This window comes from Scylla paramamosain, chromosome 7 (assembly GCF_035594125.1).
Source record: "Scylla paramamosain isolate STU-SP2022 chromosome 7, ASM3559412v1, whole genome shotgun sequence".
NCBI lineage: Eukaryota > Metazoa > Arthropoda > Malacostraca > Decapoda > Portunidae > Scylla > Scylla paramamosain.
Window position 1 is genome coordinate 2,712,221 of NC_087157.1, and position 13,914 is coordinate 2,726,134.

The 13,914-nt window shown below is 37.3% G+C and overlaps 1 protein-coding gene across 5 annotated transcripts in view; it reads left to right on the forward strand.

The window, feature by feature from the left end:
* Positions 1–4,041: 4,041 nt before the first annotated feature.
* Positions 4,042–13,914, forward strand: part of LOC135101912 (tyrosine-protein phosphatase non-receptor type 11-like) — a 63,786-nt gene continuing 53,913 nt past the window's right edge. For 3 of the 5 annotated variants that reach the window (XM_064006273.1, XM_064006268.1, XM_064006269.1), the window contains exon 1: positions 4,043–4,230. In XM_064006273.1, the coding sequence (XP_063862343.1) occupies positions 4,217–4,230 (14 nt within the window). In that variant the 5' untranslated portion in view covers positions 4,043–4,216. Of the gene's footprint in view, positions 4,231–13,914 lie in introns of all 5 variants that reach the window. The other 2 variants (XM_064006272.1, XM_064006267.1) reach the window with 1 other exon arrangement.

A 13,914-nucleotide genomic window follows, 5' to 3' on the forward strand; every position in this document is an offset into this window, starting at 1 on the left:
AAGTTTTCCTGCATTTAACTTGATCCTAAGAAGAGTGGTTGCTCCTGTCCTTCAAACTATCCAACTATAGTACTGATTTCTTGTCCGTAAAAAGTTTTTTCCATAACTGGAAGATGGTAGTCTGTTTACTCACAATCTTTTAACTGATCATCAGTATAGATTTCACAAAGGATAATCCACTAGTAATTTTATAGTTTTCCTTTCAGAGTCCTTGTCATGCTTTTTTTTATGATTTTGGTGAAAACTTTGTTCTTCCCTCAGTTAAATCAAAATCTTTAGATAGAGTTATAATTCCTGCATTTCCCTATTTCTGCATCTTTATGTCAAGTTTCTTTTCTGGTCATTCCATGGGTGAAACGGTAGTCAGATACATTTATTATGTATTATGTATGAGCTCTGTAGTATCACTCACTCTTTCCATTATTCATAAATTATCTCAGGCAAGTCTCATGCCTTATCTGTTTCTATGTTGATGAATTGATCCTGCATTTCTCAGTGTCATTTGCCAGGTGTCTAACATCCAATGCATGGAAAGTGAAAAATTATGCAGATGCCACAGACCATTTAACCTCTGATCCTTCTATGATTTCTGAATTGATCAGGGCAAATCTTGTGTTGCTTCTTTTTTGTTGCCTTCGGTTGAACTAGGAGCAGACCATTTTCTCAGATTTTTTATGCATTTGCCATCTTAGCCAGCCTTCTCCACATTGATAAAAAAGTAGTACTGTAATAATGATAACTATTATTATCTATCTATATACCAGGTCAGCAATCTCACATAGGATGGCTCAGATGGCAACCCACATTCACACACACACATCATTCACATTCTTAGCCCTGTCAGCACCTGGTGGAAAGGGACAGTCTCGTTGGCAACCCTACTACACCCCAGGAGCCCCGGCACAGCACAGCTTGCCACACACATCCACAACAAGGCCTAATAGCATACACTTCTTCATAATGATACTGTTCCCTACCTGCACCTTCTGAGACCCTGAGACCACTGTAGATGCTGGGTATTTACATACTATGGAGTGTCCTGTACTCTAACTGGGTCCATATACCAATGGCCCTCTACCAAGAGTGCCCACACCACTTGCCAGGGCTTGATGAAACTGTGTCGTTTTCATGCACTCATCACAGTTGCTCTCCATTCACCTCTATTATGAACAAACATTCTTGCTCGCTGCACAGTCATTCCTCTCTCATTCACTGCTATCTTCACATGGTTCATTCACTTCAGACATGGCCTTCCTCTTAACTTTTCACTGTGCACATCTGACTGCATTGTTCTTTTTAGTACTAGATTGCTGTCTTCCATTCTCTCCACATGCTCAAACCATCTATAACACACTAATTTGCCCTACTATTTGACCCACTCAAAATATCAATTCTGCTTATCTCCTCACCTATTATTCTATCTCTCTATGTTAATCCACACATTGTCCTCAAACACTTAAACCCCCATTACACTTTACCATTTCATTTCCACTACTTACATGTTCCATATTTCAGCACCATACAAAACAGTGGGCATCATTATTCCCTCACATAACACTCTTTTTTTACTCTATACCCTGTGTCCTATATTTAAGGATCTTTCTCATTCCACCAAGTACTTTTCTGCTTCTTTCAGCCTGCACCTTATCTGTCTCAACTCTTCCTTCCACTGTAACTGTTGATTCCAAATACTTGAAACAAACCTCCTGTTCCTCTCATTCTCTCTTTGTCTGACGTCCACCCTTCCAACACCTCTCTTGAGCATTTTGTTACTTTATTTTATCAACCTTGACTTTCAGCTTATTCCTCCTACAAACATCCCCAAACTTCTATACCAGTCTTTTTGACTTAGTCTCTGAATCAGCCATCAATAATAATACTAATATGCTGCTACTACTACTACTACTACTACTACTAGTATTAATAATAATAATAATAATAATAATAAGAAGAAGAAGAAGAATTGTAATAATAATAATAATAATAATAATAATAATAATAATAATAATAATAATAATAATAATAATAATAATAATAATAATAATGCACAGTAGCGGTAGCAGTAGTAGTAGTAGTAGTAGTTGTAGTAGTAGAACCACGGTGGAAATGACAGTTTCAAAGTTGAAGTAGGACCACTCCAAGGATCCACCCTTTTAACATTGTAATGGATGTTATAACCAAAGATGTGAGAGGGACGGCATCTGGAAAGCTGAGAAACGAAGATAAGTAGGACAAAGACATCATGACAAAGGGAATGGATGAAGACCACCAAGCGACAATTAGTTTAGGAGTTAACATCAAGAGGGTGAATAAATCTGCGTACCTTGGCTGAATGATGGATACAGCTGGTAGGATGGACAAAAAAAAAAAAAAAAAAAAAGAACTTAATATGGCTGGAAAAACTGAAGGAAAGCCCGTATTCTCGGCTCTGTGACACAAGCGTAGGTACCTATTAGACTTAAGGATAAGTCCACAAGATCATAGTGAGGCCTTCTGTGATTTATAGACTAAAGCAGCACCCCTAAAGAAATCAGAAGAATGCTCCACGTGGCAGAAATGAAGGTGCTGGGATGAATGAGCAGAGTGACCCGAAAGGACAGGATAAGAAAGGAGTATATAAGAGGATCAATAAAGTAATTGAAGTGTCTAAGAACGTTAAGGAAGCAAGGATAAGATGGTTTGGTCATCTGATGAGAAGAAATGAGGACGAGTATGTTGCAAGGGAAATGGAAATGCGAGGAACGCGAAGAGGAAGACCAAGGTTGAAGGACTGCGTCAAAGAGGGCATGAAAGAATATCCCAAGGTAGAAACATCTAGGAAAAAGCTCTTTAGAAACAGCGATCTTGAATATTCGAGTTAATCTGGAAAGTAGTAGTAGTAGTAGTAGTAGTAGTACATTAATTAATAAATAAAGGAATATATAGATAGCTAGATAAATAAATGAATAAATAAAGGTGCTCCTTTTTAGCTGGTTGAATATGACCCTAAATTTTGAGACTGCTTGCTATTCCTCAGCTTGAATAACAAGTTTGAAATGTCTGCAGGACGAAACACATGGCTGCCTTAAAGGCAAATCACCTGCATACTACCACATCAGGATAATACATAACGAAGGCTAAGCTGTGGAAGATTGTTTAATGATCATCTTATTATATTACTGAGGAATTTACATTTTACCATGATGAGCTGCGCTCACTCATTGACAGGTGGTGTCCAAACTGACAGGTAAATTTGTTAATTTATTACTTACTAGCAAGTGTTTGTTATTATACTATGTTGTGCATACTTTCTGTTGGCCTTTTCACTGAAATTTTAAAGTTTTGGATGATTTTTTTTTTCCCGCAGATTAAATAACAATTTTTTATTTATTTTTTCGTTGGAAAAATAGGAAAAATGCAGTTATTTGCGGATTTAGTGATGATATTTTTCGTGCGTCTAGTAGATAACTATTATACTATACTATAAGTATTATACTATACTAAGTATACGTATCCCTTAACTGGAAAAGAATGTCGATCGGAAAAAAATTAAATTTTACTTGTAAAGACGTATATATAGCCCCATCTTGTCTTCCGACCGTGGAGTAGACACTCGATCTCAAAATGTAAATGAAAAGGTGCTGGCGTGATCAAGGTTTTTTGTATACTAAAAAAAAAAAAAAAGGAGAGAGAGAGAGAGAGAGAGAGAGAGAGAGAGAGAGAGAGAGAGAGAGAGAGAGAGAGAGAGAGAGAGAGAGAGAGAGAGTTAACATATTTATCTAGTTTAGGATCCTGTGGTGTGACACACACACACACACACACACACTTTTCTATTTTTCTATATGATCAGTAGGGCTCTCTCTCTCTCTCTCTCTCTCTCTCTCTCTCTCTCTCTCTCTCTCTCTCTCTCTCTCTCTCTCTCTCTCTCTCTCTCTCTCTCTCTATATATATATATATATATATATATATATATATATTCTTGACATCTGTATATTAATTTTGAATTATGATTACTAAAGTGGCCATAAATAGGTCATTTTATGCGGGTCTTGCTGTGTTTAGTAAAGGCGGCGGGCGGCAGGTGGCGGTGGTGTTTGTTTTGGGTGTTTGTTTGCTTGTGTGTGTGTGTTTGTATGTATGTGTGTGTGTGATTACCTTGGGTCTCTGCTGTCTTCTACTTTCGGGACGTTATTCGGACGGCTACCCTTTTTTTCTCCCCGTCCTCCATGACTGCACGATGAGCTCCAGACGGTGAGTACATCTCAATCATGAAATGGAGCGTAATTCGTCCATGTAATTGGGTTTAAGTTGTCTCGAAAATGGAGCGAACTTGATATCGGCAATCTTGACCATTTTCGTGCCGCATTACGTCGTTCTCAAAACTCTGACACGATGCAAACATAATCTGTGTTTCATCCCTAAGCTTAGTGGAGAAAGTAAGGGATTGGGTCATGGAGAAAGTGAGAGGTTGGGTTTTCAACGGACATATATATGTAACAAGATTCATAGATGGTATTGCTGGGAATGCACTTCATTTAGGATCTACTTACTATGATATTTATGTGGATGCACTCAAGTTGATGAGCCTGCTTGGAAAGCATAGCTTTAGTAATGTTAGTAAATTAGTATTAAGTAAAGAATAGTATGACTGTAATAAAACTAATAAACTTAAGTGACACACATGGAATGAACATAGAACAAATGATGTGAAGTAAATGTGGAAAGAGTTTAAAGAAAAGTTACCTGAGCCAACTGAATATATTCCACTTATGTAAATCCTAGGAATACAAACACATGTAAAGAGGACAAATTGTAATTTTCTTAAACAAAAAGGTCTTAAAAGTATGATTTTTCATAAGACCATGCACAGTTTAAGGCTAATGGTTGAGGACATATTGTTAACTAGAAATCGTGTGCATGAAGGTTAGGAATGGAAAAAAATATCACTCGCTGTCCGTAGAGCTGCTCACGAGATCACAAATTAGGTTAAAGTAACTGTGCTAAGTCAGATTAGGCTTTGTTGAATTATTTTTGCTATTTGCAGGGAGTAACCATGAAAATTGTATGCTGGGATGGATGTACACTTGTCAGGAGTCAGGAATGATGTATTCCTATTATTTAGAATTACCAAGACTTACAAAAAAGCAAGGACTATGGAGGGCACTTGTGAACAATGTGGGCTCTGCCTTGTGAGAGTAAAGGATAAGATAATTGAGGCAAAGTAATTCCTTAAGATACAATGAGGTTAAATGTGAAGAAAGTTGTCTTTTTTTGCATAAATAGTGTGGTGAGTAACAGACAACAATTAAGTGTTGCTTTTTGTGGTTGCATTTCTTTACAAGCACACAATTCACTGACCAGCTCACCCATCACCACAAGATAGTAAAGACTACAGGTGCATTCCTCTATTGCCAGTTCTATATATGGTACCAAATCTCAAATTCAGTAACACCATTGCATTGGCTCCAGCATATTCTTTTCAGTATTATATATTAATGTGAATACCATTAATAACAGTTTTTGTGCTTGGCGGACAACTGCTCAACATAAGTCACCACAGACCCTTTAGCTACATGTATCTATGACAGTTCTACTTTCTGTCTTTACCTTCTCATTTGGAAATTATATATGTAACCAAATTAGATGCAGGGTGATTTTTTGATAATTAAAAATCAATAGATAAGTAAATGAATTAATTCACTCATTCATTAAGGAATGTCTTGACATATATGATATATATCATGTACAGTACCCTCAAAAATTATGTGGAAAATTTGTGTGATGGCCTTAGGAGAGGCACTCATAACTTGTGCTCCTTCAGCCATTAGGCAGTGCTGATATTGATATTAATATAGTAGTTACTGTTTAACAACTCAGCCCAATAGCCAGCAATACTCTTAGCCCATTTCTTTCCAGTGCCATGTAAAACACTAAATGAGATGAATGGAAACAGTTGCTCCAAGAACAAATTTCAAAGTTTCCTCTTTGTTTACTATCTCCTGCACTGCAACTTACCTTCGTCTTCAAATGGATCCCAAGAACTCGGCTGACAGAAAAGGCATGGATCCTTGTCCTGAGGGAAGGAAGCTTGTCTGTAAAAGAAATTTGTAGGGATACTGGCAAGGAAAAAGCAGCCATTTACAACCTTATTTCTGGAGCCAAGGATTTTCTCTCAAATCAAGTACCAGCTCATCAACCAGTTCCTGGTTATTCTAGAAAGACATAAGAAGCTTCAGATAAGATTTTGAGACAAAAAAGTATTGAAGAGTCTACAGATTACAGCAAAACAGCCAAAGCAAGCCTACCCAACCATCCTTAGAAGCCTGGCAAAGCACACCATCCAACATTACTGCAAAAATGAACTGAAGCTTCTGCATTCTCCCACCTGGAAACTTCTTCTGAATCTCAAGATACATGCTCGTCATCTCAAATTTGTAAGAAAATACAAAAATTTCACCATTGAAGACTGGAAAAGAGTCATGTGGAGTGATGAATCCACATTTCAGTATTGTGTTGTGAAGTGCAGCAAACTGTGACGCCCCTCTCAGGCGAGTCCCCTCGACCATTATTACCTCCATCTGACTGTCAAACACTCACTCTCAGTCATGATTTGGGAGTCTTTTTATAGTGACAGTGGGCAGGGAGGATTTCATGTGCTTCTAAAGAGTGGAGGCTAGTTACATTGAAGTTCTTGATGACCACATGATAAATTTTTTACATTAGTAGCTGCAGTTTCTATATACTGGTATACAGTATAGTGCGTCATGCCACAAGGTGAAGGTCATGAAATGGCTGTCAAACAATTAAATGAACTTTGGATTTACATAAAGTGTCAGCTTGAGGAAAATGACACTTCATCCATCCCTACCTTGTTGCAGTGTTTATGGAGCTCTGGGTGTATGGCATTTATCAAGAATACTGCAGTAAACTATCTGACTCAATTCCTCAGCACATGCAATGTGTTCTACAGGCTTATGTAGACCATACAAAATACTTAAAAGAAATTAAAGACTGATTTTTCTCATAATTTCTGCCTACTTTTTGTGGTTTCTTTATATATCATCTCTGATCTGAGTGTTATTGATCTATATTCTAAAATCTTCATTAATTTAAATTACTCATTTTCCCAGACGTTCAGATTAAGGGGCTCATAATGTATTCATGTGTACACATATACAAGGAAGTCCCAATGATACGAGCAGTTAGGCTCCATTTGAATTGCTCGTATGGTGAATTCTCGTATGATGAAACACATAATAATGGCAAAAAAAGGTTAGTTTCTGTGACCCTTGTCAAGCTAAAACGTATGATATCAAATGCAACAAACATATCTACAGTACAGAACTGATGATAAAGCAGCTTGAAAGAGAAAACAACTATAAAAAACATAATTTCATATTAATTAAACATATAAAATATGCATAACACCCATCGATGCTTAGTTAATACACCAGGGAGGGTGACTCACTCACCACTCTTGTGTCTCTTGACAATTTCTACCTTCTTTGCAATTGCTATTGGTACTCAAGCTCATTTAACCTTACTGCTAGGACTTGTACTGGAACTCATTGGCCACTTGGGAAGCATAGCACTTGAGAGGCAAAATAAGGCACAATCTATACACCACGTGGTCAGTCACACAGACAACACCACACCAAAGACAGCAAATGAAAGAACATGCCAACAGTAACACAAACACACACAAGCACTGATCAGTCACATAAAGCAGGGGTTCTCAACCTTTTACAAGCTGGGCCCCCTCCAAAAGCTGGTTCAATACAGTTGGAGCCCCTCCTCCTCCCTGAGCCACCCACTTAACCCCGTCCCCAACTATGCCACCGTAGATAGATAGATAGAATCAGATAGATAGATAGATAGACAGATAGCCCTTGCTGCATCTCCTTTGTACTAATAATCAGTGAGTCCGTGATTTTCCATGATATTTTTCCCCTCCTATTTTGTGGTCGTGTTTCCCTGGGAGAGTGTCCACGCTCCCCCAGGTTGGTGTGCCCCCCCTAGTTGAGAACCGCTGATATAAAGCACTGTACACTGTACTTGCTCTGTATTGTAAATATGCTTGCAAGGAAAATGATGAGAGAGAGTGTGATTATAATAACAAGCAGTAAGGTCATAAAGGAGGGAGTCTGAGAGACACTGAGTTCAGTTTAATATGACTGGTGGGAGAATGCATGGTAGGCAGGGAACAGGGGAGGTGTGTGGTTCTCTTCCAGCGCTTACAAATTCACCTCTGTGCATTTGAATCATGATACGTCACCACACAGCCTGGATGTGTTAGTGGGATGGTGCAGAAAGGCACACATTTTAAACTTTGTAATTTTACTCGCTTCGGACTGAAGCTCACATCATTGGATTTTGAGCTCGTATAAAGAACGTAGTCCCTAATTTACACATCTTGTATCATTGGTTTCATGTATAAAGGATGCTGGTATAACAGGACATCCTGTTCACAGTCTGCTTATTTTCTTTTATGATTTGTTTTTGCTAATGGAGACCAGAACTAACTACAACTAAATATTTTTTTCCCATGACCTTACCAGAACCTTGTTCTTTAGTATGTATCTATTTTGTGGATTTCCTTTACTGATGTTAAGTAGGTACTGTACTGCACTTTGTTGATATTAAATTTCATATGTCATCTCTGGCCATTCATACATCTTACATACAAGTCTGTCTGCAGGGTGGCTGTATCTTAATCATACCTAATTAACCTACCTATGTTCATGTTTTCTGCAATTTTACAGATATCACTATTGATTCTATTATTTAGATCATTAATGTACAGTCAAATCGCAGCTGATGCGCAGTATGCTGACATGAATCCCATCAAACATGGTGAGTTTGTCTCCAAGTAATCTTGTATTGTGGGGGAACCAAAACCCTAATGCAGGGTTGGGCTGCAACAAACCACTGAGAAGTGTAACATGGGACAGGGTAATGGTAATGTGTGTGTGGGAGAGGAAGTGGGCCACTGCCACCACCTGCATTGCTGTCAGTTTAGTGACTGACTGGGGAGAGAGAGTGGGCTGCCATTGCCATCCATAGTGATGCCAGTTTAGCGACTTACAGGGGGGAGGGAGTGGGTTGCCACTGCCACTGCCATCGCCATCCATAGTGATACCAGTTTAGCGACTGACGGGAGAGGGAGCAGACCACCACTGCTGCTGGCTCCACATTGATGACACTACCTCATGACTACTGTTGTTTGTACAATACATTCACTTCAGAGATACATAACATTAACCCCTCTTGAGCATTAGAATTCTAGAATGGACAAAAAATTATCTTGGCTTTATACTTATTGTCCTTTTTATACTTTGTATACCCTTCTGTCTGGCATTTCCACACAGCATTGTCATTACATTTAGAGTGCTTTGTCCATTTCATCCTGTTGTGGCATTTTTCATAATCACATCATGCATTAGAAGTCCCTTTTGCTGAAGCCAAATAATAGGAGTGTGGTCCTCTCTCAACAGAAGTAGAAAAACTGTTTCTAAAGTATTTTGCACATTATTGAAAACTGGCAGCTCCATTATGCACAAAGGATAGTCTTGGTTTGGTTTGTGGAATGTTGTAAGCTGTGTAGTAAAATATTAAAGCAACCACTTCTGTCATTCTCATTTTGAAGCAGTAAACATAAATATCTGCCATACCACAGCTTTGTCCTCATTTTGAAGCATTGATTCTGGAGATCAGCCATCCCACCAACCGTCCTTCTTCCTATTTTGTCCATGACTGGTGATCTATGACTGGTTTTATGACTAGTGAAGAAATAACCAAGTACAGTGAAACTTCCAAAAACTGGCATTCCACAAGTTAGGATTCCACATAGGCTAGCCTGGCAACAAAATGTTCAATGAGAAAAAAAAAAGAAAAAAACAATAAAAAAAGAAAAAAAAATGCATTTTGTTACTATGTTGACTGAACCAAATCAAGCTTGACCAGAGTTGACATAATCTACACATTAATAATTGCTGCATAGATCATGACATGAAGTTAAGAAGGGCTGCTGGTTCTGGATGAAGGTTTTTAGCAGCACCTCCCTGATGTCTTGTTTACAGATTCTTTTTTGCAGTCTGGTCTCTTGGTTTTCTGAATTGTCACTTTACTTTCTCTGTACTTTTCTTTCTTTTCTTTCAAAAACTGTAAAGTATTTACTTTGTTTCAATGTTCTTGCTGTCAAATTGGAGCTCACCAACAATCTGAACTTAATTTTTTATGTATGATCTTTGTAATTTATTTACTTGCCTTCTTTGTCTTGATACCAGTTAGTTCAAGAGGAAGGGAATGGAGTGATAACTGATCATTCTTTCATTTGTCTCTCTACACAATCCCAGCAGCAACACCATACATTCCATGCTAAATATTTCTATCCTGTCATTCCTATTATACCCCAGCTCATTCCTATTATACCCCAGCTCAGTTAGAGTACTTGTATCATCTCTTTCCTGCATATCATTCTTCTCTCATACCTTCATCACATATTCCATTGCTTCATCCTCTCTCATGTCACACTTCTGGCAAATTTTGCTGTGAAACTCAGGCCATCTGTCTTATCTTGGAAGTGAAGATAACCACTCAGGCTTTCCTCATACTACTTTGCATACATTGGGACCTCATTTACTTTGTGTCATTTCAGGGTGTTCTTTGGTTTATCTCATTTCTCCACTCAGTCCCACTCATTTTACTTCTTTATGTAACTCATGTTTTCACTTTCTCATGTCCTAGTGTAACCCCTCTTTGTTTCTGTCAGTCATTCTACAGACATGCTTAATCATTAATTCTTGGAGTCCACAGATAAACCTCTTTCCCCAGATCTTACATCTTTTATATGATCCAGCCTAGTTTTATATTTCAAGGTCACTTTCATTCTTGACATAAACATACTCCACTCTGTATCACTTCTCAGAACTTCTCTTGTTGCATGCTTTGGTGGATTCAGTGCCATTCATGTTATGCTATTCTGCCCCACTTCCAGTTTCTTGAATTCATTGCTGTTCCTTGCCATCACATCCATACCACAGGCAACATTTGGAACAGCCATGTTCTCCAAGGTACATAATATTTGCTCACTCTCATCCTTGCTGTACTTCCTGGTTGACCCACTCTATAATTCACCATTCTAATCTTTACATTCTATACTTAAGTACTTGTATTCACAGGTTTGTTAAAACTCATTCCTTCTAATTCTCCTTACTTGATTTTTCTCATCCTCTTAGCTCTTTATTACCATCATAATGTTTTTTTCATTCCAAAGTCTCTTCCATAAGCACTTGCAACAGGAAGTAAGCTCTGGGATTCTTCAGGTTCACTTGTAACCATCATATCATCTGCATAAAAGGGCACGCATATTCTATCATTTCCCTCTCTTGCTCCTCTATTTGTTCATCCCATCCTGAAAGCTAGTTCTTCCATATACTAGCTCAATAGGGTCAGTGATAAATACATCCTTGCCTAATTCCTGTCTCATTAGAGTTCTGAGTGGCAACGGGATTTAAAGGGCTAGGCTTGTCATCCATCCTTGACTCGCTGGTTCGTTGTGTATTATGATATATTTGATATTAACTGATATATGCAAAATACACTTTCACTTCATGAATATGAGAATCATATTCATGAAAACATGTATCTGTGTTATCATGTAACACATGGTAACAACATTCAAATCCATATGCAAACTTTTTTTTTTATTTTTGCCTAAGACGATACTCAACAATGATATTTATTTCTCTCTCTCTCTCTCTCTCTCTCTCTCTCTCTCTCTCTCTCTCTCTCTCTCTCTCTCTCTCTCTCTCTCTCTCTCTCTCTCTCTCTCTCTCTCTCTCTCTCTCTCTCCACATAATAATAATTTAATTTTGGAGGATAATTATCTTTATCCTTCAAAATTATGTGATTCTTAGAGAGAGAGAGAGAGAGAGAGAGAGAGAGAGAGAGAGAGAGAGAGAGAGAGAGTAAATTATTACCTTTTTGTTTAGTGGTTAGTCAAAGAAACATAAACACGTCTCAGGAAATACCCCAGATATGAACATTTTGAAGATATCAATGAACTCCTCATAAAAATCACATTATTATCATTAGTATATAAAATTAATACTTTACAGAGGAAAGTTTTGAGAAAATACTGTTTGAACTCTCATATATGTAATCACTGTTACTGTGTGGTTGATATGAATATGAGGAAAAATTTGCCAAAAAAGGGTATTTTATGTACTCATATGTAATTATATGCATTATCTTTATTTTGAGTAGTTCTACATGGCAAAGTCAAATTCACAGCATTATCATGAATGATTTCTGAAAAATCTTAAAAAATTAAGAAAATACAAACTTCTCTGAAAACTATTTAGTTTTAGCTAATTTGTGCACAGTGCTAATCCATTTGACAGAAAACAAACTCTTTCATTGGGAGGCTAATACAACTCTGCATGTTTTGGTATGCTATGCATAAAAAAAGTTGGCTCACGGAGGTTTTTGCTGTAATAAGTTGGAGTAAAGTCACAGTTCATGCATATTCACTGTTGACTCATAATGTAATTGATTAATTTTATGTTACTTTATTTTATGTGATAATGTTATAGAAAAAATATCTACTATAAAGATACAGTATATAATTCATACATACAAATATAGCTAGAGGGTGGGAAATATCTCTTGAAACTGAACGATTAATTCTGTGCTTGAAAACGGCCTCTTTAACCATACTCTCTCCCTGCCACAGAAAAGAATGAATGAGTATTATCTCCAAGCCTGAGAGAGTTAAACTTGATTTAAATAACGAGAACTTAGGGATTACACAATAACTTTTACATTTATTCAAGGAAGTTATGTCCCAAGCTGCTTTGGCTCTCTTAAACTGTAGCCTCTGAAGTTTCTTGAATCTGTTGAACTGTGGCTGGTTATAACGTGAAGTGAATACTTGTGAGAAAGACTTGTCTGTATGGGATCCTACGTTGTAATGGAAAGTGTAGATGCACAGTTCTGGCACTATTCCTTTATTTTTGGTAATGTTTTGGAAAACACAATCCCTTCTTTGGAGCCATTGAACCAAAATAGGCTAAAAGCCATTAAAATATAATAAAGCATTTCTCTTGCAGAGAGGGAGGAACCAACTGCTGGCCTTGCTGTGGGGACCTCCTAAGTTCCTGTGACACCAAAATATGAACACACACATACTTTGTGTTTTGGTTTCCATTTACCAATAGGAGCCCTCCACTGTAAGATAGTGTGTGTGTTCATGTGTTGGTATCACAGTACCTTAGATGGTAGGATTGTCTGATTTTGATTACCATATATTATTTGTCTCTGGTCCCACTCCAGGAATATTATATGGTCTTCCAAAAGTACATGAAACAGGTTGCCCAATTAGACCCATATTGTCAGCCTTGGTTACTTTGAGTTATAATTTAGCAAAAATTTTTTTTGTTCCAGTTTTGTCTCCCTTAGCACATAATAATTGTTCTATAATAAATTCCCTCTCATTTCTCAACAAAGTAATAAATGTTAATTTAGATTACCAGTGTCATATGGCCAGCTTTGATGTAAAGTCCTTATTTGCTAACATTCCATTAACAGAGACTATTAACATATGGGTTGAACTATGCAAGAAATCAGTGCTAATTCCACATAGCCATACATTCACACATTTCAAGTCTTTATTAGAACTAGCTCTTAAAGAATCCTTTTTTGTTTTTAATGTTTTATATAAATGGCCAAATGGCATAGCTGTGGGCTTCCCTTTAGGTTCTGCTCTGGCAATGTATTTTTATGCTGTCATGAAGAGAAGTGGATTCATGAATGCCCAGTAGAATTTAAACCTGCTTTGTATATAAGATATGTGGATGACTTTTGTTGTGTTTAAAGAAAAATCACATGAAAATCAGTTTCTTGAATACTTTAATAGGAAACATAAGAACATTT